The 27,184-nt window shown below is 38.3% G+C and overlaps 1 protein-coding gene across 3 annotated transcripts; it reads right to left on the bottom strand.

Moving 5' to 3' along the window:
- Positions 1-46: 46 nt before the first annotated feature.
- Thoc7 (THO complex 7) lies at positions 47-26,587 on the bottom strand. Of its 3 annotated transcripts, none has more exons than XM_013010584.1 (8): positions 15,775-15,887; positions 14,851-14,978; positions 14,459-14,545; positions 12,531-12,588; positions 11,356-11,422; positions 11,204-11,273; positions 8,238-8,321; positions 47-521 (listed from the first exon to the last, which is right to left on the bottom strand). In XM_013010584.1, exons 2-8 carry the CDS (start codon positions 14,957-14,959, stop codon positions 478-480), a joined length of 519 nt encoding a protein of 172 aa, XP_012866038.1. In that variant the 5' UTR covers positions 14,960-14,978; positions 15,775-15,887; the 3' UTR covers positions 47-477. The 3 variants fall into 3 exon arrangements, with proteins under 3 accessions (XP_012866038.1, XP_012866040.1, XP_012866039.1); XM_013010586.1 differs by lacking the exon at positions 47-521 and adding an exon at positions 26,451-26,587 and having other exon boundaries at positions 6,626-8,321; positions 15,775-15,892; XM_013010585.1 differs by lacking the exons at positions 47-521; positions 8,238-8,321 and adding an exon at positions 9,445-9,755.
- Positions 26,588-27,184: the final 597 nt, after the last annotated feature.

Here is a 27,184-nt window from a genome sequence, read left to right as displayed (position 1 = left end):
ATCGACTTGGTAACTGCTTTATGACCCCACCTCCCATGGATTCTTCAGTTTTTAGTTCCATTTTTGAAACTATATTATCTGTTCACATTTGAATTGTAGGTACTGATGTCATAAAAGTTTAACTTTCTGGTGAACTTGATACAAATTATTTTTATTTCCCTTAGATGGCACAGAGCTGTGTCTACCAACTTAGTCAATCAAAATGTGTTGGTTCCCAAAGAGGAGTCATCCGGTGAAAGTGATCCAGAATTTCAGGAAAACCAACAACATCTGAGAAAAACCTTCATGAAGAGAGTGAAGACTGCTTTGGGGAGGATGCTACCATGCAAGTGTAGAGGCAAGGCAGGGAGGGCCAGCAGGGAAAGCTCACCCAGCCCAAAGGAGGCCCTCCTTCCAAACATGCACAGCCTTCTCCCCAGGATAGCCAAGGAGTGTCCATCTTCCACATTATTCACCAGACCAAAGATGAGAAAGCTCTCACAGAATGGTAACCAGAGGCAATTTATCATTTGGTGTCAAGGCTGAGAAAAAATAGAAAAAAACAAGGAAGGAGTCTTTTACCACCTGCTGTAGTATGGAGGCAGAATGGCCCTTAAGGCTCATGGGATTGGGAGGTAGTTGGATATTTGGAAGAGGGAGCCTAAAGGGAGATCCTTAAGTTATTGGGAGTGGGCTCTAGAAGGGAATTTTGGGGACATTCCCTGCCCTGTCCTATAAACTCCTAAGACCTCTAAAGGATGAGCAAAATAAACCTTTCTTGTTTATAAGTTAGTTTTCTCAGGTATTGCATTACAAGGAATGACTAAGGCTGACTAACACGATACCCACAATGTGACAATTCTGTGGAGACTGTGTAAAATACAGTCTCATATTTCACCTCACTGTCCTGAGTCATAATTTGTATTGTAGCAAGATCCCAAGTTGACTCATATTGATGCATCAAATTAGATTGCTTTTAAGCTTCCAGTACATCCAGCTAGTTATCTATATAACTAGTCATCTAGCTGTCTAAATGTATGCATTTATATGCATGCATTTGCATAGAGGTGAGTGCATATGAACGTATCCATAGATGCGTATTTAATGCTCTTTGCTTCGTTTCTGGAGAAAGTGGTGTACTTTCCAATGGCTACTTCTCAAAGTGGAGGGTGGAGGGAGAACTAAATGAGTGAAACTCAGGATTGGTGAGTCATAACGAATGTGTGATTTTCCTATATATCCTTTTTAATAGACTCAGTGAAAGATTAACATTTGAACTGTTAACTTTTTCTTGCAATGTAGTAATAATACTGTTATTTGGGAATCTATGACTAGCGATATAAACACCGTTTATACTCTCTTCTGTAGCTTTTGAAGAAATTAAGCACATTTTATTTTTAGAGTAGTTTTAATTTTACAGAAAATTGAGCAGAAAATAGAGTTCATATATACTCCCTTTGTCTCCTCCACTCTTCCCCGCTTCCCTACCTAACATCCTGCCTCAGCTTTAACTGTTAGGCCAATGCTGATGCATTATTATCAATCAAAGTTCATATCTTCCATCAGGATTTGTTCTTTATATTATACAGTTCTATGGAATTACACGAATGCTTCATGTCATGGTGTCATAAATCTAGGATTACCAGATCATATGGAATAGTTTCTCCACCCAAAGTATCTCCTGTGGTATTTTTCAATGTCCTTTTCAGCATGGCTTCAGAAAACACATTGTCCTGCAGCCTCACATTTCACACCATGGTCAGTCAGACTCAAACCTAGTGAGGCCAGGGCCCGGGGGTGGGGTGAGAAAGCAAAACCAAAGAAACCAAAAGCCAGTGGTTTCTAGCTGACGAATAGCCATTTCAAACACTCTCTGCTGAGGGAGAAAAATGCAGGCATACAATCATTAAGCAAATGCCTGGTACGAATTGAGCTGTATTTTTCTGTTGAAAATAACAGAAAGAATATCCTGTACCACACTGAGGCTAGAGTGTGAGAGTCCAGCAGAAAGCAAAGAACTACATGTCTATGCTTTTGTAGTTGTTGCTTTTTTTCTGCTTTTTTTTTCTATTGTTGGGTCTTTTTTTTCTATGTTAGTTGGAATAGCAAATTTCTCATAAAGACTTCTCCAGAAAATATGCAACCCTTCAGGGTATAACTCAAACATAATTACCCTGTCTTGGTTGTGACCCAAAGATAATTTCCCTTCTTTATTGGACTCTAACATATTTTTAACCTATCTAGTAAATGTGTCGTTAAATGTCTGTTATATGCCTGTCACAGAATTAGAGGTCAAGTGACAAAGGAAACAGATAAGTTCCCTGTCTTCATGGGTTTATAGCACAGAGGACTTTCAAACATGATACCAATAATAATAATACCTGATGCAATTATAGGCCCCTGGGGTGCTATGCAAACACATCATGGGTGCTCTTATTTCAAGGAGGGTTCAGGAAAGGCCTCTCTGAGACCTGAAGGATGACTAAGATTTAGATGAGGATAAAGCAGGGAAGAAAGGAGCATATGTTCAAGTCTCAGTGTCAAGAAAGCACCAAGGCAACATCAAGAAATGGGAATGGGGATGGGGAGGGCACTGGAGCAGAGAGAGCCAGGCTTGCTTCTTTCTTTCTCTTTCTTTCTTTCTTGCTCTTCTTCCTTCCTTTCTGGTAGTACTGGGTTTGAACCCAGGGCCTCAGCACTTGTTAAACACAGGTACCCTCCCACTTAAGACATTCCTCTAGCCTTTTGCCATCTTTATTTTCAAGGTAGGGTCTTGCTTTATGCCTAGGCTGTCATCTTCCTACCTATGTTTCCTTATGTTGCCGACAAATGACAGGTACGTGTCACCATGACCTGTCACTGGTTGAGATAGAGTTTTCCAAAGTTTTTTTTGTCCAGGCTGGTCTTGAACCATATCCTCAATCTCCCTTTTCCAACTAGATAGAATTACAGGCATGAGCAGTCTGGATCTCAGTTTGATTTGCACTTTCAAAGATAATTGTGGCTGGAGTCCGTGATCCATGCCTATAATCTTAGCTACTCAGGAGGCTGGGGTCTGAGGATAGATCTGAAGCCAGCCCAGGTAGGAAAGCCAATGGGACTTATTTCCAATGAACCACCCAGAAGCCAGAAGTGGAGCTATGGCTCAAGAAGTAGAGTGCTAATCTAGCAAAAGAAGGTCAGGGACAGCTCCCAGGCCCTGAGTTCAAGCCCCAGGAATGGCACAAAAACAAAAACAAAAAGATAACTATGCCTCAATGCAGATATTTCAGTGGGACAAAAAGCTAGGTGGGAGCACAAAACCTTAGTTCAAGCCCCAGTATTGGCACAAATAAAATCGAATTGATCTGAAGAAAACCATCAGAGAGTCTGAAGGTTATCTGGCTCATAGATATGGGAAAGACATTCAAGTAGTAAGTGAATACCTGAGCCTTGACCACATTTCTGGAGAACAAATTTAACTTTGCTTCAACCAATAATGAATACTCAAAAGGACAGCTTTGTACATTCAGGGGCCCTTTTCCTAATTCCACATGGTTGAAAACAAAGCAAAAGTAAGCCTCTGAAAGAGACAACTGCTTTGTCAAAACTGGATTGATTTCAGCTGAGATCCCGGCCACCATAAAAGGCAAATGTGGGCAAGAATAAGCACCAGATGAGGAAAAGCTGATTCTATTTTTTATTTAATTTTAAATCCCAAGGACAAAAGGTATAGAGCTACCATCTTCCCAGAGTCCTTCCAAATAGCAAGTGTCTGAAACTGTGATGCTCACATGCTGTCTCTTCCTTCTTTTTCTTCTCTTCTCCCCTTTTCCTAAGCAACTATTCAGCTGGATGTGGTGGAAGCAGAGGCAGAGGAGATAAGCGGAGGAAGTACCCTCCTACGGGCTCGAAGAACCACCAAGCGGTTATCCGTGACATCTCTTCCTCCAGGATTGCAAAAGGTAAAAAGGCCTACACATATCAGTGTGTCAGTGTTTAGGGATTTTGGTAAAAATCAAGTTCTCTACTACCTTAAGTCCTTCATGTTAAAATTTTGAATGTGCTGTGGTGTCTTTCCCCTAGAATTTAGGACACAGAACAGGAGCTTTCCTGGTCAGATCCTTCTTATTCTGAGCTCAGAGCACTTAGCTTTTACTACAAGCTGGGCAACAATGGAGTTTGCAGCTTTAAAGTGACTTGCTCAAATATCAAGTTCACGTATTAGCAACCTAGCCTGTCTATGCTTTAAGAAGAGGCATTCGCAGGACCAGTCTTAATAAAACTGGCCATGAGGACACTGTTCACCATCCAATAAAGTAGCCATTTGTCACACGTGGTTTGTGAGACTGAAGTGTGGCCAGGGAAACTGGGGAAGTGAATGTTTTTAATTTTAATGCAAATTAAAATGAAATTTAAATAGCTGCATATCAGCATAAGGAGTAACAGGTTGATTGATCCAGTATGCCCTGGATGTACTTATCAGAAGGATGAACCTAATTTTCTAAGACTAATTTCATTTAAAATGATGTCATAGTAGGAAAACTAGATTTCTTTTTTGAGGGGGAGTTTTACTGTTACCATGGGTGATTTCAAATTCCTGGGTATGATCTTGCCTTTTCCTCCTGAATAGCTGAGACTACAGTTGTGCAGTGCCATGGCCAGCTGCCAGACAACATGCTGCTGTTGTGTGTTGTTGTTTTTAAGTCGAACTCTAAGCTATTATTACTACTTTTTTATATATGTGACAAGCTCTTAAAGTTGACACCATGTGCTAGGCTCTCTTCTTACAAATATGAACACAGATAAATCTTACAACAGTGCTGGAAGGAAGGTAGAAAAATTGTCTTATTGTAGTAACAACACTTAATTTTCCCAGATGATTAGAAGAGCCAAGGTTCTCACCAGGAAGATTTTATTCCTTCTTTTTTCTTTCTCTCTCCTTCCTTCTCCTATTCTTTGGGCGGGGGGGGGGGGTGGGGATTGAACCAAAGGTCAAGCACATAGCAAGGATTCCATCGATAAACTAGATCCTGCAACTCTGGTTATTAATTACTATGCGTTGTATTAATTATACTGTTCAATTGTTCTGTTCAGTATGGGTTGACCAATAGCCACATGTGGCTCACTCCTGTAATCCTAGCCACTCAAGAGGAGTATCAACTCAGAAGTAGCTAAGATTTGAGGATCTGAGTTCAAAGCCAGCTAAGGCAGGAGAGTCTGTAAGACTGTCATCTCCAAACACTTGAAGTGGAATGGTAACTCAAGTGGTAGAGCACTAGCCCTGCAAATACTCAGGGACAGTGCTTAGGCCCTACATTTAAAGCTCTAGTATTGGCACACACAAAAATTAAGTCTACTTCCTCAGTCACACTAACTACATTTCAAGTGTTCAATAACAATCACATGTAGCTAGTGGCTTTTGTATTAAGCAGCACAGATAGGCAAGATCTCTACCTTTGCAGAGGGATCTATCAAATAGTGCTCACAGCATCATTGGCAGATAACACTAGAATCAGGTTCACATTTTCCTTCATGTACGAGATTCTTATCACACCCCTATCATGATCTGAATGATTTCTAGGTTTGGGAGCCCCAAGAGTGATCTAATGGACATTTTGTTTTGGAACTTTTGGCAAAGGAGAAATACATTAAGCCATGGTACTACAGAACAGTAGGGTAAGGTTAATCTTTGGAAAAGCCAGTAGCCATCCAGATGGGGAAAATGGAATTTGATCCGTCATTATAGCCAACAATTAATTCTTGTTGGGTTTTAAGTGGGAAAGACAAAAATCTTAACACTTCTGAGGTACAGGAACAGTATTTTCATGATTACATGACAGGGAAGGAATTTTCAGTATGTGAATAGCACTTACCATAGAAGATAAAAATGGATCAATTTGGGTGTACTTAAAACTGAGCATTGAAAGACAGAATCAGAAGGTGTTCACTATGGTGTCCACTATCTATAGAAGAGTTTTGTTTATCCCACAGTGTTCTCAACATTGTATTCAAATTAGCTGCTCACACTGTAAAATTAGGGTATTTCAAATAAAACTCTAGGAGCTAACTTCATCCTGGAGAAATAGGAAAAATTTGAGATTTTTGAGGGTAAACAAAACAGACTACAAAGAGATACACCTGTGTAGGACACATGTTTTCTCCAGACCAAAGTTCCACAAGTAGTCCTGTCTACAAAACTTGCCTTAACACTAGATTTTGTAAGTCATATCAAACTCAGAAATAACTTAGTGACTACCAAGTGGAGGATGAAGTCCTAGTATTGAGAGAAAAGTAGAGTAATAGAAGAGCATGGTAGTATATACCTGTAATCTCAGCACTTAGAAGGTAGGGCAGGATTGTAAGGCTTTTATATTCCTTCTTTCTCCTCCCTCCCCCCTCCCCTTTATTTTCTTTATGGTACTGAGGTTTGAACTTAACGCCTTGCACTTAGTATGCAAGTGTTCTGCCATCCAAATCATGTCTAAAGTCTTTCTTTCTTTCTTTCTTTTGCTTCTTATTTTTCAGGTAGTATTTTGTTTTTTCCTGAGTTAGCCTTAGACAACAGGTCTCCTTGGAAATTATACTCAGTTTATTAAGATGGAGTATCACTAACTTTTGGCCCAAGTTGGCCTCAGGCCATCATGCTCCAATCTCAAAGTATGAGTTACCATGTCCAGCCTTAAGAGGACTCCAAGTGTAAGAACTATACAATAAGACCAAGAAACAAACACAACTAAAAATTAAGCACAAATAAAAAAGACAGGAACAAATTGGAGTCTTACTTTAGATAGATGAAGGAAGGCTCTGAAAATGTCACTCAGACAGAGCAGGCTGGCAGCACAGGTGGTAGTTTATTTCTAAGCATTCTCCTCAGGCAAAGGATAAACTCCAAACATGGTCTACCATCTTGCTCTGTGTAGATTTCAGAATTACCCCAGTGCTAATTATTAAGCACCAGGAGAAGAAAGGATGAACTCACTAAGTCTAAAATGGCATACTAGCTCAGAGCCAAGACTGAATGGTCTCCAGAAGCAACCGTTAGGATTGGTAATTGCAGCCAGTAAGCCAGGGACAATGGGAAAAGTGTCAGGCATAGGGCAAAAAGAGAATCCAGTGCTTGTGTTTATGTTCAGAAACATGATACCCGTGAAAATAAGGAAACCTGCAGAAACAAGAGCAAATTAACAACTGGATCTAGTGATAATGAGCTTTCTGGGGCACTGGTCCACAACAGCTCCACATTCTCCCTGTGCTCAGCATCTACACAGTAATTTCTTCTTCTCCTTACGAATGACCTATTTTTTAATCCTGACTCTATATATTCCTTCAGAGCCAATCTCATTTCTCTGCACCCTATGAATCTCTTCAAAGAGAGCTTGGGGCACAAAGGAGATACATGAGGCGTGTGAATAAGACTCCAAGCCAGTGATGCTATGTGGCAAGTGATCACTTTGGAAAAGAATGTCCAAAGGGTAACAATTCTTATTTATGTGTCATCACAAAAATAACATTGGTATTTCCTAATATGGTATACTTTTGCATTTTTACAATAGGCACCATATTCATCAAAAAAGAGACCACACTTTCCAGCATTAAAAAGAAAGAAACGTGGCATGGAACACATCCTCCCCAAATCAGATTTGACAGTACGAAAGCTTCAAATGCAGGTAGTGGATGAAAACTTTTCCTAAGCATCAAGCTTCAGTCCTAACTGAACACACAGCCCAGCCAGAGAGCATGAATAAGGAACATAATTAACAGCCAGCATTAAGAAGTAATGTTAGTGGGGGGCATTCTGAGAGGCTAAGGAATGGCTAAGAGCATGTAAGACTATGCTGTGTACCTAATAAATATTAAGTGGATTGCATTAAAATGAAGGTATACACATGGGCTTTTCCTTTGAGAAGAAATGAGATCGTCTTTACCACTAGGTGGTAAATGCATATTTTCAAGCTCTGTTTGCTATGACTTTAAGTAGAATAATGCTTTGGGACTTGTAAAATATCCATCAATTCCTGAACTCATCTCTCAGGAAAAGCAACTATCACTTTGGTTTTGCAACCCATGGCTTCATTTCTTTGCATCTGTCAATAGGTGGATGATCTCATAGAAGCAGTGACTGATAAATCCATGAAGCTTCTGGCACAAAGATATGCAGAGCTCCAACAGTGTGAGTTTCTAGGGGATGAAATTCTTCAGTCTTCTAAGCAGTTTCAGAGGATATCCAAGAGAACCATGAGGAAGTACAAACTGAAAAGTGTCTGTTTCCCATGTACCTGCTGCTGCTTCTGATTTTGTTCCTCTCTTGATTAAAAATTCCCTGTAGGGATTCTTCTCTTGGTGCAGTCCTGAATAAATCTCTGTAGCGAATTAATCAATGAAGGAGTACATTTTAAAACAACATTTTACCCAATAATTCTTTATTTAAAAAAGAGAGCTTTTGTGGGGGGGAGCTTTTTTTTTAACTTTGAGACTATAGAAGCAAATTATACTTTATAATCCTTATTATAAATGGAAAATAAAAACCATTTAAAGAGTATAACAATTCTCTAAAGAAATTTCTCCAATGACTTGTTAGATGAAGTTAGAGAAAGTACTTAAAAATGTCATAACACTTTTAATATGACTACTACTGAGCTAATTTTAAATTTTTATCTTGAGAGAAAAGTTCTTATCAAAATTACAAAAATGTTGGGCTGGGAAGGTGGCTCAGTGGTAGAGCACTTGCCTTGCACGCATGAGGCCCTGGGTTCGATTCCTCAGCACCATATACGCAAAAGGAAAAAAGCTGGAAGTGGCACTGTGGCTCAAGTGGTACAGCGCTAACCTTGAGCTGAAGAGCTGAGGGACAGCGCCCAGGCCCAGCGTTCAGGCCCCACTACTGGACCCAAAAAAAAAATTACAAAAATGTAACATTATTAAGATATGACTCATGCAAAGCATCATGTATCTGATTTAACATCAGATCAGATTTCTGGATTCTAAGATTTTAAGGATGGAATCTAAGGATTACACAAATCATTCAGCACTTAAGGAAATTATGAGTGATTTAACCTTAGTTTTTATGAATGATTATGATAACCTTCATGTGAGACCATTTTAAGTTATTTCCCTCAAAAAATTCTTCATTTTCTTAGTATATTTTTCTACTGAAAATGAATCCTAAGAAACAAAACAGTAAAATGAAATCATATAACAGAACACTGAACTATCACATTCCTTGAGTAATAAATGCTAAAGCAATGTGGATGGATTTACCTTTTATGCCAGCAATCTTAACATGTAACTTTCCTCCACGATGAACAGACACCATAAATATTGTTCACATAATATGAAAGGCTCATGCCACACCTAGAACCTATTCATGGACTTCATTTTCTCATATACACACTAGAAATGCATCTTTCTCAGTCTTCAACTTATTTTATAAGACAGTGATGTTACCTGTTAAAAACTACCTAGAATACCCAATGAGTACACACATCAGCTTGAAAACGTTTTATTAAACATTTTAGGTGTTATTTCCTATTTTTAAAGAATAAAAAAATTTCAATAAAACAAATGTACATTACAGTTATTTTCTGTGTGAAGAAAGCTGAATGAACTGTGCATCAATATTGAAAAATACAATATTTCACTGCCAAAACTTAACCTGCCTCAAAGAGCATTACAAATTCTGAACACACCAAGACCATGTAGTTGCTATAATTTCATTGGGAATGGTGAGCTATAGCCTATCTAGGGCTTAGGGTCTGTTTTGGTGCCTGCTTCTATCTCGCAGAACTTTTCATCATCTGTAATTGAGAAAGAAACATAAAACCTTAGTTAACTTGGCATAAACTTTATGTTTAGTGCACATGTAAAAATATTTTTATCTTTTATTAGCCAACACATTTCAAGTGAAGATGGCAAAATGGCAGGCTGTACCTGCAAATGGTCCACATAAATGCTTGGTTTAAAAAATACTATTTTGATTGTTTATTAACTGAATCAAAATTCAAGGTTGGTGTGCTAACTTCACTAAAAAAAAAAAAAAAATCGATGGCTGGGTGCTAGTGGCTCAGGCCAGTAATCCTAGCTACTTAGGAGGCTAAGATCTGAGGATTGTGGTTCCAAGCCAGCCTAGGCTAGAAAGTCTATGAGACTCTTATCTCCAATAAAATACCAGAAAACCAGAAGTGGCACTGTGGCTCAAGTGGTAAAGAGCTTGATCTGAAGAGCTGAGGGACAGTGCACAGACCCAGAGTTCAAGCTCCATGACTGACAAAAATAATAAATAATTAAATAAATAAATCTATCTTGGGTTGTTTCTAAAAACAATCAGAAAGCAGGTAGCAGAAGAATTTCCACTTAGCTAATAGTAAGAAGAACAAATCCTGAGTTGTTCCAAGCACCTACGATCCACTGGGTATCACATTCTTTCTATGAACTGATCATTTAGCATTTTCTGTCTGGGTTCTAAGCCATTACCTCAAGTCATAAACTATAGAAACAAGTAAAAAATGTCCTATTTAATCCTCAAATCTTAAACTACTAGATATGTAATTACTTTACATATTATTACATAATGCTTCATTAGCATATATTTAGAAAGTTGAACAACTGAATGCTTTTTAATGTAAGCCAGCTACACTTCTATTTAGAAATTGAAGGCACAGTCTCTCTCCAAGATGTAGATTCCACAAGGCACAGTCCTTAATCATTCAAAACTCTATATGAAGCTAGTTGCTAGTGGCTTGCATCTGTAATCCTAGCTATGTAGGAGGCTCAGATCTAAGGATAGTGGTTCAAATCCAGTCCAGGCAAAAAAGCCCATGAAACTTTTTTTTTTAATTGGTCGTGGGACTTGAACTCTGGGCCTGGGCATGTTCCCTGTGCTCTTTACCTTAAGGCAAGTGCTCTACCACTTGACCCACAGAATCACTTCTGGTTTTCTAGTGGTTTATTGGAGGTAAGAGTCTAACGGAGTTTCCTGCCTGGGCTGGCTTTGACCGTGATCCTCAGATTTCAGCCTCCTGAGTAGCTAGGATTACAGATGTGAGCCACCAGCGCCTGGTTCCATAAGACTTTTATCTCCAATTAACTACCAAAAATGCCAGAAGAGCTATAGCTCAAGTGGTAGAATGCTACACTTGAGCAGAAGCAGCTCAGGGACAGTGCCCAGGCCCTGAAAACAAACAAACAAAAAACCTACCCAAACTCTTCATGAATGAATATTCATTCTGAGACAATTTCTACTTACTTTCCAGTGTTTGCTGAAGTTCATGAATGGTGTTAAGAAGAACATAAAATTGCTTCCGTCTCAAATCCAGCTGTAGGTAACAAGAGAAAAATTCATATAAGTTGATCTATAAACACATATACATTCAAAACAAAGGCTATAAATGTACCTACCTTATCTTCAATATTTTCTTTAATATGTGAAAGATGTTCTAATTCTTTTCCCAGAATTTCTAGCTCCCTGAAAAAAAAGATAACTGCTAAAGTTGTCTGCTTGGGGAAGAGAATATATAATTAACACAAATCTAATAGTATTTTAATACTAAAAGGCATATATGAAATTAGGACATTCCACTATTGTCAGACTTTTAAAGCTGAAGATGATTTCTAATTCCTAGATATGTACTATTTTCATTAAAAGTACAGTTTTAGATAACAGATTTTAAGTAAGGAAAACAAAGACAACTGAACAACCAAACTAAGGAAGTGGCCTTCTGTGTCACTCTGCCCTCAAGTCTTTATTTTTATAACAGAAATCACATTGCTGGTTTACTGACTTTAGCCCAGCCCAATCTTCTATCCCTTTTCCTCCCCTATCTCCCACTCAGGATCATTCAGCCAACTCTTTGTTAACATATACATTTGTATCTCTTAATAATACATAGTATTAGTATATAATACTTAGAGAGAGGCTTATAACTTTTATAAATGGTTACTCTTCTGAATGTATTTCAGAAATGATTTAAAATTCATTACCTGTCTTTTTTCCCCACTGACTATATTTTGGAATCTGTGTTTTAGAAATATATACCTAATCTGTATTTTGTTTTTATCTTATTATCTTGGTAGTACTATTTTTTTTTTAATTTGGAGCTTCTACTTGCTAAAGGAATGTTCTACCACGAACCACATCTCCAGTCATTTTTACTTTAGTTATTTTTCAAACAGTCTCACATTTTTGTCCAGGATGGGCTTCAAATCATGATCCTTTCTATCTATTCCTCTTACATACTTATTGGTTGAGATGGGGTCTAGGTAATATTTTGCCAGGGCTTGCCTTGATTGATAATCCTGCCAATCTCCACCTCTTAAACCGCTTGGATTGAACCACTGCTATTTAATATTCTACTATAGAAACAGAATATATTCCATTTATCCATTTTCCTATTGAAGCATCCTCTGTGCGTGTATTTTAGACCTACAAGTAGTAAACTTGGAAGAAGAAAAGGATTTACCCAAGCTGTATTAGAATGTATAGTCTTGAAACTGTGACCCTTCCTTTTGATAGGCTTTACATATTTCTATTGAAATGAAAAGCATAGGCTAGTTCTTAAAAGCTCTAATCTTACTTTAATGTCTCATGTCTATCTGGATGATGTTGAATCACTTTTGCCAAAGCATCATATTCTGAAAGACATAAAAATGTTTACCAAATTAAAGATTTCTTTTGAACCATCAAAGCAAATCCTATTTATTTTCCTAGTACATAAGGAAGTGTAAATGATATGTTATAATGTAGTACTCCAGACAGGGAGTTTTTGCTCCATTCCTATTTTTTTCATTGATACACTCTGAACAGAACATAATAGGTCAGCATAGGCATAAATGGTTATTAAGTAGACTGACAAGGATCTTAAGACACAATGTGCCCCAAAACTAATCATAATTACTAAAAAATAATGATCAGCTGGGTGCTGGCAGCTCACACCTATAATCCTAGCTACTTAGGAAGCTGAGATCTGAGGATCACGGTTCAAAGCCATCCTGGGCATAAAAGTCAATGAGACTCTTATGTCCAATTAAAATCACAGAAAAAGCCAGAAGGGGTGCTGTAGCTCAAGTGGTAAAGTGCTAGGCTTGAGCAAAAAGAGCTTAGGGAGGATAGTGCTCAGGCCCAGGACTGGCAAAAAATAAATATTAAAGTAATGATCAGTACAGAAAACGCCCTACTGTTAATTTCAGACCTAAACAGAACTTCTCATTTATTCTAAAGGAAAATATTTCAGAAACTGTAAAATAACTTAAAGTTCAGGACATGGTTTCTGTACCACTGAAACCTCCAAGATGAAGTCATGTGACTCCTTAACCTTTTTAAAGAAATGATAAATGATAAAATCACTTAACAGCTTCCTAATATATGAAAACACTGTTTAATTTATATTAGCATAAGTTGATACATCTTGCCATAATTGCACTGCATAAACTGAATAAAGTGTCTCTTTTAAAAAGAGAAAATTGTTGCGCACTAGTGACTCATGTCTGTAATGCTAGCTACTCAGGAGCTTGAGATCTGAGGATCATGTTCTAAAGACAACCTAGGCAGGAAAGTCTGTGAGACTCTTATTACCAACTAGCTACCAAAAAAGCTGGAAGTAGAACTGTGGCTCAAGTGGTAGAGTGCTAGCCTTGAGCAAAAAAGCTCAGGGACAGACCAGGCCTTGAGTTCAAATCCCAGGACCAACAACAACAAAAAAAAACCTTTTTAATTAAAAAGAGAAAATAGAACTGTACCTTAATTATCTCTCCAAAATGTGAAGTTCAGCGTTCTGGATCTCACTGACTTTAATTTTTTTTTTTTGCACTACACAAAATATGCTTGTTATAAAACAAAATTGAAAAGCATAGCCATAAAAACTCCCAACCACTAAATAATAGTAACTTTTCTATTTCCTTCTAGTTTTTCATATATATTATCACAGTTATTACTAAACACTTTCTCATATTTCTTTTTCCTAACTACATTAAGGAGAACTAATGCTCTTATAATTAAAAATCACTTCAGATGTTTTTAGGAATTATGCAATGCTTACCAATAGAAGAGATTAGAACAAAACTAAATTCTAACCTTTCCTTAAATTAGATAATTAGGCAGTCTAAATCTGTGTTTCATATTTAATAAAAATTGCTGAAGTTTAGATTCTTCAAAAAAAAGTATCTCTAATCAACAACTAAAACTCCAAAACTAGAAACTCATATAAATCACCTTTGCTCATTAACTGTAGCATCATGTAGACAAAAGGGGCTGATGAGTATAAAAATTTAATACTAAGAAATACTTGGATAATAATACAACTCAGCAAAAACAATAAATAAAATTCAGCATCGCCTTCCTTCTCCTATTTTAGAGAATATAAGGTAAGAATTAAATATGGCTCCCAATTCTTTTTTATAAATTAAATTAATCCTGGCTGCAGATTTGGCTTCACAGCAGTTAAAGCTGCATGAAAATAGTCAGTAATAAAGAATCTGCACACTAAACTAACCTCAAAATCCTTACCTTGGCGATTTTTTCGTATTCGTTTTGCTTGAAGAATCTGCTTTTTGCACTCAGCAATTTTTTCATGTGCTCCAGCAATGCTACTCTCTACAAAAAAAAAAAGGATTTTAGAAAGTTATGATACCACATATAATAATCCATTCATTTTTAATTTTAAAATGTGTTTCTAATTTAATGTTTCATTGCTAACAGACCTGCGTTTAAAAATAGCTACAACCCAAAGCAGTATACATATTAGAGTATATATTCTTTGTAGCTAACATTTACTGTATTCTTTTAATTAACATTGTAACTACTATTATTCTTTTGTCACTAGCCAGAGAAAATTGGTAGCATGTTTTTCCTTTAGGCTAATAAAATTATAGAAACACTAAATACTTTTGTTTCTTTACCTATTTCTTTGTAAATTTTTTCATAATTTTCCATTTCTCTGAGATTCATATCATATACCAGCAGAGTTTTGCCCATTGAAAATTCACATTGAGACAGGGTGCTAAGCATACGTTGGTACTGGCTATATCTAATGAAAGAGAGACAGAAGATGTTAGTGGACTGCTAAGGTTGAACTACTATAATTCAGGTAAAGATTTGCTAACTAAATTTTACCAAATCCTGAGAGACTCATTTGTTATGTTTAAAATAACTTAGAATATCTGCTCCAGTTTTCTTTATCTAAATATGGTACACATGACTTTATAAAGTGCGTCAGTTACAAATGCAAGGTAAGACTATTGTTCTTATAAATAGTTTAAACAACTATTTGAACTGTTTCAATCACTTAAAAATCTTTTGATTATAAGGGTTACTGACCATAATTTTGTCCTCACAAATATTTCACTCTGTATGAAACAGTTTATGTGGAAAGTGAAGTCACATAAGGAAAAATTTCTTTGTGAAAATTCCCTACCTGAAAAATAGCTAAGACAAACAACAACAAAAATTGGCCAGGGATTTGGCTCAAGTGGTAGAGTGCCTTTCTAGTAGGTACTGAGGTCAAACTCAAGTACCACCTCCTCATACAGTCACACAGTCACACAGTCTCTCTCTCTCTCTCTCACACACACACACACATACAGAGGCACATGCACACCTTATCCTGGTCTGGTGGCACAGACTGAGGAAAGCTGGAAAACTGAGTTCTAGGGAAGCCCGGTATAAAGAGCAAGATCCTGAACCCCCTCCCACAACAAAAGAATAAAATCTACTTTTGGCTTTTCAACAGGTATTTCCATTGGACATTTCAATAGTGAAATACTAACAAGACTTTAATAAAATCACATCTACACTGGTATAGAAACAACAATGAAATGAAATACCCCTCTTCTTGGGATCCAGAGTTGCACCACTTAATGAAACTTTTCACTAGCAAATTAATCCTCCGATCATCACCAGCGCCATCTCCATCAATTAAGAGTCGCTTCCGTATGACTTCATCTGGAGAAAAGAAAGGTAATGCCTGTTTAAATGATCATCTGGCCCTTAGGAACTTCCCAAAACAAGTAAACAGTATCACTTTTCACTTGCCCATTTAAAATAAAGTTATTGATATGTACAACACTGAAATGTACACATCCAATGGCTAGTTAAAACAGTCCTGGCACCAGTGGCTATTTTAATTCTAGCTACTTAGGAGGATGAGATCTGAGGATCAACTTTCAAAGCCAGCCCAGGCAGAAAAATCCATGGGACTCTTATTTCCAATAAACTACTCAGAAAAAGCCAAAAGTGGCACTTTGGCTCAAGTGGTAGAATGCTCTGCTAGCCTTGAGGACACAGAGGCTCAGGGACAACATCCTCAAGTTCAAGCCCCAGAATTAGCAAAAAACAAAAACAAAACACCAAAAAAACCCAGGAAATTTTGTTATGCATTCCTTATCATATTAAAATACACATATATATATATACTTTAAAGAGAAAATGATTGTCTGCCATGGTCATGAAATGTTCTTGGAGCTGATTATAGGTGAAAAGCCATGCTCTTGGAGTTGGAAGATTACTGGGTTGAGAGGAAACAATTTTCATACAATCGAGAAACAAAGATGATAATTCTTAGAAAACCTCTTTTGAAAACAAGTTGTCCAGACTGATGGAGGTCAGTAACATGTCTCTGGCTAGAAAGAAACACTGGTAAGAGGAATAGAGAAATGAATATTTCAAACGTGAAATGGTAGACTAGGCAGAGTGTGAGATAGATCAGGGAAAGATCTGAGAGGATTTAAAACAAAAACAAAAACAACATGAACATTTTATTTATGCCCCAAAGGAACAGAAAAGGCAGTGTAATGTATTTTATACTCATAAATTGACATGTTAAATAACCCTTGTGAACTTAAAGATAATAAAAATAAAAAAAGCAGTGTAGTTCACAATTAACACAGGCAAGTCTCAACTACTAGGCCTGGCAATCCTGAGTATTTGTGTGTGTGTGTGTGTGTGTGTGTGAGAGAGAGAGAGAGAGAGAGAGAGAGAGAGAGAGAGACAGAGTACTAGGGCTTAAACTCAGGGCCTCTTGCTTGCTGTTTTGCTCAGGACTGTTGCTTTACTACTTGAACCAAACCCTCTAATTTCAGCTCCTAGATAGTTAATTGGAGACAATTGTTTGGAGGGTTCTGGGTCTGGGCTAGCTTTGAATCCCAGTCCTTAGAATTCAGACTCCTGACTAGCTAGATTTATAGGCATGAGCCACTAGCACCTGGCCTCAGCTAATACTCTTACTTAAAATAATGATCATGACAAAGAAAGGTAAATAAACTAGCATTTTTCATCTATCAGATTGACAAAGACACAACCCTGATAATTAAATTGTAGGCAAGGGTATTGGGAAACTATGTTTACATAAACTATGAATGTTTTTATGGCCCTGGGCATAATAGACAAAACTATAAATGCACACACTTTTCTGACCCTGTATTTCTAAGTCTAGGAATTTATTCCCTTGTGCCTATGCACAAAAACACATGATGTTTTCTTAGTGTTGTTGTTTGTGGTACAAAGAATAAAACCTAATTATTAAGAGACTGGTTAAGGTGGCTGCCAGTGACTCACACCTATAATCCTAGCTACTCAGGAGGCTGAGATCTAGGATCATGGTTCAAAGCCAGCCCAGGCAGAAAATCTGTGAGCCTCTTATCTCCAATAAAAAAAAGCTGGAAGTGGCTGAAGTGTTAAAAGTGCTAGCCTTGAGCAAAAGGAGCTCATGGGCAGCACCCAGGCCCAGAGTTCAAGCCCAAGGACTGGCAAAAAAAAAAAAAAAAAAGATTGGTTAAACGATGAAACATTAATACAATGTAACTCATGCAGCCACATGAATAGTGTAGGTATCGATACTGATGCCAAAATCATGTTCTTGGGTGTATTAAGTAGGAGAAAAACTATGTTTAGCTATGTTGCAGAAAAGGGAGGATGTGAGTGGCTAGATAATACATTCAGGAATACTCGAAGTGATGATAATGGTTGTTTTTGGTAACAAAGACTAATGTAATTTTCTTAAATGCCATTTCACAGGGTTTTTTGGGGGGAGGTGTTTTCTTTTTTGAACAAATGCAATGTTTTTTAAGACAAATTTTTAAGGTATAAATAATTTCTGGAGTCCCTGGATGACGTCTCAACAGTAGTCTTTAAACAATAGCTCCTATGTGTAGGTGGACATAGTTTTGAGCACAGCAAAGTGGAGATAAACTGTGGAAGGAAGATGGTTCCAATGTTACAATATAATCTGTGAAAACACTATCATACATACACTTTTAGAATAAGCTATGACTGTCATTGTTCTGAAAGACTTCTCAAGCTACAGATCCTTCATTTGTTCTAACGTTACATTAAAAAAAAAACTAGTGTTTTCAGTTTTTAACTACCAACAATATTGTAAGAAACTGAGATAAGCAAAACCCAGTCTTTGAAGAGATCAAAATATGAGAAAATGTATTTTTGCTTCAACTTCCTAAACAGAAAAAAATTAAAAATACCCACCAGGTGAGGCAATCAGGTAATGGTTCAAAATAATACTGTTCAATAATCCCTTTGCTCCTGTTTCTTCTCAAGTCCCCCCAAATATCCCAGTCTTCTTCCAGATGCCTGAACTTTCATTTGAGACTGGAGATTTCCAATACATGTACATTCAGAATCAGGTAAATAATATCTGAGTGCCTTAATGGGGAGACTATCACCGCACCCCAATTTTCAACTGGAAACTAAAATATTTAAAACACACTTTGTGATCATTCCCGTTGTGTATTTCAAGATCTGGCACCTTTATATATGATGGTACTATTCCAATTAGAAACAATTGTGAAAATATTTAGAACACTGTACAAGCCAAACCAAATATACTCTTATTTCTGATTTCCCGACTAGAGAGTAAAGTGTTAGACAGTACTGTTTCAACCTATGTCTTACACATTCAGGGTTTATTTATTTACTTATTTATTTTTTGTATCGGGGATTGAACTCAGGGCCTCAGACTTTCTAAGCTAGCACTTCTCATTGAGCCACAACTGTATCCCTGTTTCTTACTGGTCACTTTTGAGATAGTGTCTTACTTCGTGTCTAGGCATGTACCTGGAAGAGCTCCAACAAATTAGGCCTCTTGTAGTAGCCTGTATAACAGGTGAATGCCACTGGGCCTAGCACTCACTTGAGAATAGGCCTTGAGAACCTCTCTATCCTGGACGGCCTTGAACAGTGATCCTCCCAATTTTAGGCTCGCAAGTTTCTAGCATTACAGGCATGAGCCACTGGCACTGGGCTCAATAAATATTTCTAACTTGGATTTGAGGTACCTGCATAGAACAATCAGCTTTCTAAAAAACCTAGTCTCAAAAACATTCCCAAGGGCTGCCAGGCAACTCATTTTCATTTCCACAGTAGTAATTATTCTACTTGTACAAGAGATGGGAATATCTTATCAATGAGCAGATGCATCCAAAGGAACAAGAGTAAAAGCTGAGGATATAAATAAAGAATGAAGCTTGTCTGTTCTCACTAGAAAAACAACATCAACATGAACACATATATTTAAAGAAAGCTACAGGGTTGAGTGATATATACACATTAGAAATTAGGATTAAAGCTCCCTTTGGTTTAGGGGCACTCAGACAAGGCAGAATTTGAACTGCTGTTTGGATTTTTAAATTATCAATCAAAAAATAGGTGAGGGCATTTTACCAGTATCTATCTAAATTCCAAGTAATATAGCTTTTGTCTCAGAAATCTCAGATATAGTTGTACTTAAGAAACAAGACAGCAGGTATGTACACTGGAGCATAATAATAATAATAATGAAGCAACATTCAAATATTGGATGCTTAGTGGCTAATGTCTGTAATCCTAGCTACTAAAGAGATGAGATCTGAGGATCAAAGTTCAAAACCAGCCTAGAGAAATGAGGCTATAAGACTATCTCTACCTAACTAACCAAATGCTGAACTGGAGATGTGGTTCAAGTGGTAGAGCACAACCTGTGCACACAAAAGTCAAGTGAGACCATGAGATCCTTCTGAGTTCAAGCCCTGGTAGCAGCGCGTGCGCACGCACGCGTGCACGCGCGCACACACACACACACACACACACACACACACAAACCCCAAAACAAAAAAAACCTCACAGTGTACATCAATAGGGAAACAAATTAAATTAAGCAAATTGTGGTATAAAACATGATAAAGTACTATGAAGCTGTAAGAAAAAAACAGAATGAAAAATTACTCTGATAATGCAAAGTAACACTGTAAGGTCCACAAGAACAGTATTACAGTATGCTTCTGTCCAAATAAAAACTAAAGGTGGTAGGTACATTTACATTTGTACAGATACCCTGGAAAGATAAACACAAAACTAATAAAAAGGAGTTACCAAGAAATAGGATAGTTTGAGTGCATAGGAGACAGGCTAGAAGACAGAATATATTTTTATGTTGTATGGCTTAAAACATACATACATATATATATATATATATATCTTTATTGTTATTGCAAAGGTGATATACAGGAGAGTTATAGTCTGACATAAGTCAGACTGTTCTATGACTTAAACCTGAGGAGTATTCAAAATTTGCTGGCAGTGGTGCTGTGGTTACTTACAAAAGAGAACATGCAGATGTCCTCTCTCTTTCCTTACCCCTGGAAGGAAGAAAGCTTTGAGCTAGAGCAGAAGTTGGGGAATGGAGCTGGATCTGAGAACACTAGAACACCAGGAAAGACAGATAGCATGATCCAGGGACAGCTGGAGGTAAGAGACTCAGGGACTTTTCTGCCCAGGCTGGCTTCAAACCATTATCTTCAGATCTCAGTTTCCTGGGTAACTAAAATTGGAGGTGTGGACCACTGATACTGGGCTTAGATTTGAGTAATTATTAAATCAAATAAAAGCATATTTTTAAGAAACAAAACTCCGGGGTCAGATTGCAGGAGTCCATACTACTAGATGCAGGATCTGCTCATAGGCAACTCAGAGCAGTTAAGATTCATGGGTAGAACTTCCTAGAAAGAACATGCTGAAGACAATGTACAAAATGATGTAACTAGAAAAAGCCCACAAACAAGAGGCTGATCAGGAGGCTGCTTTCTAAGTACATGCAGCTAGGAGCTGACATGGCCTAAACTTAAAGGAAAGGACTACAGGCATTGAAGGCAGGTTAGGACTGAACAGAGTGAGTGTGCTAAGCCGAGTTCTGGCAGCTGGGGGAGTCCCTGCCCAGGCATTGGCTGACTGTCCTCTCATTTCAGCCTCATCCCTCGGTAGTCTGTGTAACAGGCTATAGTATAAGCTCTGTAGTATAAATTCACCTCCTTACGGGCTACCTTTGTGGGCCAGCAATAAACTAGAGCTATGGTTTGGTTAGTTCACTCAGTGTTTGCTTTGTGTGTGTACATACATGCATGTAAGATAAAGATTGGATGTCAGTTGTAAAATGTGAATAAAATGATCTACTTTGTAGGACTGAAGTGAAACATCATAGAAATAAAAGTATGTGAAAGAGTACAATGGCTGTCCATCATGGCAGCCTCGCTCCTCCTTCAAATGTACTAAGCTCATTTTTATGTTAAACTTATTCTACAATTTGTAGCATCCTAAATGTGTAAAAGAGCAAATGTTCAAAGTATATAATACACACACATACACACAAAGCCCTATGGTGTGTAGATATACACTATGCATTTGTGCACACCAAATTTTGTCCACTTGTAATTCCTTGCATGTTGCTTCTGTCTTAAATTTACTTGTACTTCTAGCTTAAACTGTGTGGAGACTGTTGCTGCTTGAAAATTCTCTGTGGACAAGAATTACTTAAATAATATTTGCAAATAGAGAGCATAGCTCTGTCAGCAAAAAAATAAAACCAGGAACAAAAACAGGTTCCCAGTTTGACAACAATATTTATTCTTTTAAGATTTAGAGTTCCTAACACATTGCATAAGCATTATTATTTTTAATGACACAGAAATGAACTCCATACAGAACACACCTAAAATATGTTTGTTTACTATTTACTATTAACACTGACTTCATAAATTACCATCCTTGAAGCCCTCGATAAACAATTTGATTGTATAAATAGTTTTGGCAGGACTTGGTCCATCCCATAAAAACAATAAAGATAGCTTAGAAACTATTTTATTGATATCAAATTAAGATTAGTTTGTAAAAACAATGTGCAGATTCTTGTTAGGTTTATCATCAGCCTGCCATCACTTATAAATTAAAATGAATGGCACATAGCTCATTAGCTAGATTCCTCATGGCAAAGTAATTTTCAGCCCCTCCTTTCCAGCAGTTTAAAATAATTAAGATAATTTTTTTTGTGTGTTATGCCAGTACTGGAACTTGAACTCAGGGCCAACAGTAATTTGAGATTTTTCAGGACAAACATATTAGGAATATACATTAAATCCTGGCACTGGGGGCTCATGCCTATAATCCTAGCTACTCAGGAGGCTGAGATCTGAGATCAGGTTTCAAAGCCAGCTCGTGCAGGAAAAGCTCTATCTCCAATTAACCACCTAAAAACTGGGTGTGGAGCTGTGGCTCAAAGTAGCCGAGCATTAGCCTTGAGCAAGAAAGCTCAGGGACAGGACCCAAGCCCAGTGTTCAAGCCCCACTGACAACAACAACAACAACAACAAACACATTAAAGGTGGATGGGAAACATAAATAAAATGGTTTGATTTCTCTATGCAAGCATTGATCTCTCCTACGATCCAAATTGCTGATGCCAAAGTAAATTGCTTAAGCCCAAACTAAATTTAAAAATAAGAAGTCTTTTTCTCTAAATATTTAGAAAATGGTACAACCTCAATCTTCCTTTGAAAAATTATTTGTCTTGGCTAAAGGAATTCTAATTGTTGGACTGCACTAGTGATCACTTTGCTGAGCCCCAAGGAAACAAGCTAATGAACTGGATGAACAAGAGAAATAGGAATAACTACAGCACAAGCATGCCCATCATGTTTACACACCTCACTTACTGAACATAGACCCCACTTGTTTCTTCTCACACTGAAAAATGGCCTGCCATGGATAATAAGTGAAGTGGCCACTCAACTTCAACATACTTCACAGGTATTATCACACATCATCCCTGAAAATGTCATCATGGAATGTGCCTCTACACTCATAGAAAAATATGCACAATGAAAACAATTCTGTAATTATGTCATGTTTTTAGGCACGCGAAATATGATTTCAAATTATAAAAAAACATATCTGTACATTACACTTTTGGAAAAAAAGAAAAAGCGACTATCAAAACCAACAGGCTCTATAAAGAGGAATGAAAAGGCACATTTCCTCCTCCCCTTGCTCATCTCCCATCTGTTGCTCTGGCAGATTAACATATTTACCTAATGTTCTCTGTATTACAAAAAGTACTCTTGAAATTATTTCTATCAGGTTACTAACACCATTTAACACCTTTTAAATTAACAGCTACAAAATACAAACTGTTAACACAGTTTAAATTAACAGTGACATCAAAACTCCTTTTCAGTTAGCCAAAATGCTAGGTTGGCATCAAAGGAGAATGGTTTTGTCACTAACTAGCCATGTGACTAAGACACCAATTCCTCAGGAACTCCATTTTTTTCTATAAAGCGTCAGGGTTGGAAGGTACAGTCCAGCATCTATCAATGGCAATGTAGCACCTTATCTCCTTCCTTTTGAGGCAGTGCAGTTCCCTGTCATAGAAATAAAGGACTTTTGGATACGCAAAGGCATATATAAAGATTAAATGAAGAGGGTAGTGATCAGGTACATGACATCTGTAAGAGTTCATTGGCCCTCATCTAAGCTCCAGGGACAAGTGCTGATCCTCCTCCAAGAGATTTTCAAGAGGATGAATATCAAAGACATCAGTTTTTTACTGCTGACTCCACTGTCAACAGGAATCCAAGCCTACTTCTCTTATGTCAAACAGTCTGCCTTGGTCTCCCACCTTCCAATCTTGGCTTCTTACAATCCGCTCTCTATACCAAAACTAACAATGACCTGAAAGATGAACTGAATCACTAGCTCTCATCCTAAAATCCTCCAATGGGTGCCGACTGCCAGCAGAAAACCCACTCTTTCGTAGGTGTAGGGGCTCCCATTTACCTTATTTGGTACCATAATCCTCCTGGCTTACCAGGATGCTACCCCAATGGTGTTTCTTATCCTTCCCCAAAGAGATAGAGCTTGTTTCACGAGCTTAGGCTTTTCACTACTTTTTTCTCATCTGGAGTACTTTCTTGAAGGGCTTTTTATGTAATTGATGCTTTCAGGTAGGTCTCACTTTAACTGTAGCTTTGCAAAATTTAAAAGCTGACCACTCCCAATTTTTAGCATCCCTCCCCCACTACTGTCAACAAATTCACTCTCAAAACTCAATTTTGTTCTTTCTAACAAACTAACTCATTTGACCAAACAGTATTGCTTCTCTCCCTCAGTCTTGGATCAGAGTCCTACCTCTTGTGTCTAATTCCCTTCTATGAACAACACCTCCCATGCTGTAGAAGGTATACAACAGATATTTGTTGATCACATACAATACTAATTTCAGCTCAATTATTTGAATTCTGTAAACAGAAGACAGGGAAGGGAAATCTCCATAGATTTAAAGATAGAGAAGACACAATTCTCATCACAGCTAAGAGATTAGTAAAACAAATGATGTTTAGTAATATTTACTATTTTATTGTATATATTAATATTACTATGTACTGGACTCAATGCAAACCCTTCACAAATTTTACTGCATTTCATCCTCAAACCAATCCTCAGAAGTAGATTTATTATTACCTTCATAAACAAGAGTACAAAACAAGCTTAGTAACTAACCTCCACAAGGTCAAACAGATTCTAAGTAGCAGAATGAGGATTTTTGTGGCCTCTAAGAATTTCAAGGCAACTAGTTGTAGTTGACTAGAATTCATTTTCCCTCCCCTACTCCTATTTGACAAAATCTATTCCTCCTTTGGAGTTCTCTACCTCAATAGATGTATACCTAGAAGGCACACAATCACTACCTAGAAGGCACACAATCACTCAAATTAGAAACCTGGGATCATCATTGATTCCCCTCCCCCCCCTTCCCTCATATTCCTCAGTCACATCCTGTTGTGGTACTTCCCCCTCTACTTCTCTGCATTTTCTCTTGGTGGAATTTCAACTTGGCCTGTGGTCCCCTACACTCATTAGGACTACTGCAGCAGTAGTTGGTACACAAGATGCACATAGTGAGAAGCATCAACTCTGGAGACAGATGCCTGGTTTAAATTAGGAGTAATTTACTACTCATAATGATATCATGTTACTTAATCTTTTTGGGTGGCATTTTCATTCATAAAATTGGGACAAACACCACCTGATATGCAGTCTAAGTACTATATAAATGTTCGTTATAGAGAGGTTATTTAATTAGCAGTCCGTCACTTTCCCTTCCCCTTCATCATTCTTCACTCAGTACTACTGCATATGTGTGTGTTAAAAGCAAATCTGGGGCTGAGGATACTTTAGTGAGGATATAGTTTACTTGCCTAACATGAATGAGACTCTTGGGTTTGATTATCAACACAGGAAGAAAAAAAAAAGCAAATCTGAGTACACCATACCAATGTTTAAAATGTCTAACAGCTTTCCACTGCACTTTAAAAGCTATGGCTCATAACTTTCTAACTTCTAGTCAATACTGGTCAGTTATCTTTTAATCTTCCAACCTGCACTCCCCATCTATGCAGGCTATCTACATTTGTCTTCAAAAACAGAATTAACAATAAATTTTTTAACAATAAGGTACAGGTGGCTCATGCCTATAATTCTGATACTCAGAAGGCTCAAAGCCAACCAGAGCAGGAAAGTCTGGGAGATTTCATCTTCAATTAACCAACAAAAAGTCAGGCTGGAGGTGTACCTCAAGCAGTAGAACACCAGCAGTGAACTGAGCTAGGCAGAGGCCCCTGAGTTCAAGCCCCAGTACTGGGGGGAAAAGGGCCAACGTTTTTTTTACTCCCTCCCTCCAGGAAGGCTTTCTAGTTGCCCCCAAACACTCTACTGTGTAGCTTTATAATTGTTGTATGTTGTATAGCTCTCTACTTTGTACTTCTCCCATGCTAACATTTGCAACCCTTAAAACTAGTGAGCTGGTGGCTCATGCCTATAATCCTAGCTACTCAGAAGGCTGAGATCTGAAGTTGGGAAAAAAATCGCCATGAGACAATTTCCAATTAATCACTTAAAAACCAGAAGTGGAGTTGTGGCTTAAAGTGGTAGAACACTGGCATTGTGCAAAAAAGGTCAGGGACAGCGTGCCCAGGTCTTGCATTCAAACCCTGAGCAGACAAAATAAGAAAACTAAAACTAAAATTAACACACACACACACACACACACACACACACACACACACACACACACACCCCTAGGTCTTGCATTCAAACCCTGAGCAGACAAAATAGGAAAACTAAAACTAAAATTAACACACACACACACACACACACCCCTAGTAATTCAATGTATGGCTCTCACCAGAATGCAATTTTAGGGGAGAAAAAGGTTTGCCTGATGGCGCTGGGCTGTGTAAATCCCAAGTAGGATAAATAGCTGCTGAAAAAATAAAACTGAAATACAGCAGAGTTAAATTTCCCCATGAAGTTCCAGGGCCCTTCTCTGCTACTTACCCAAGATCTTGTCACTGTTCACCCTAAATCATCTGGCTTCTTAATCCACATTAATTCCCCCGTGGGTCCCCTACTCCCTCAGAAAGAAGTTTCTCCACGGGGGCCTCTAGTTTACCCTATCCTCAAATAGCTTTTCCACATACCCAGCTGCCAAAGGACCTGCTTTTTCCTCAACTGCCCGTTACGCCTGCCCATCCTTTCCTACCATTCCGTTCCCCTATTTCTGCTCGGTTCCATGTGTCCACAAACCCAGCCCTCTACCCCCCTCACTGCAGACGCCCAGGCCGCCTTCCCCACTCCCACGGCCTTCCCGGATCTTCCAGGTACAGTGCGGGACCGTGCTTCGGGAACGCCCACCCTCACCTAGTTCACCCAGACGCCGGCCCGCCCCTCCCCGTTCTCCCCGATGTCGGCGGGCCCTTTCCCACCGGTCCAGGGCCGGTGTCACCCCCGGAGCCTCCGCACACAGCCCCAGCCTCGTGGCGCACTCCTCCTTCCCGGGCCTCCGCTGGAGGCGGGCCACACCCCTCGGCACCCCGCCCGGGACCCCCTCCGACCCCCCGCCCCGACGCCGGGACCCCG

Source organism: Dipodomys ordii, unplaced genomic scaffold (assembly GCF_000151885.1).
Source record: "Dipodomys ordii isolate 6190 unplaced genomic scaffold, Dord_2.0 Scaffold12, whole genome shotgun sequence".
In the NCBI taxonomy this organism is placed as follows: Eukaryota; Metazoa; Chordata; class Mammalia; order Rodentia; family Heteromyidae; genus Dipodomys; species Dipodomys ordii.
Note: the sequence above shows the minus strand (reverse complement) of the source record. Positions and strands in the feature narration are given on the sequence as shown.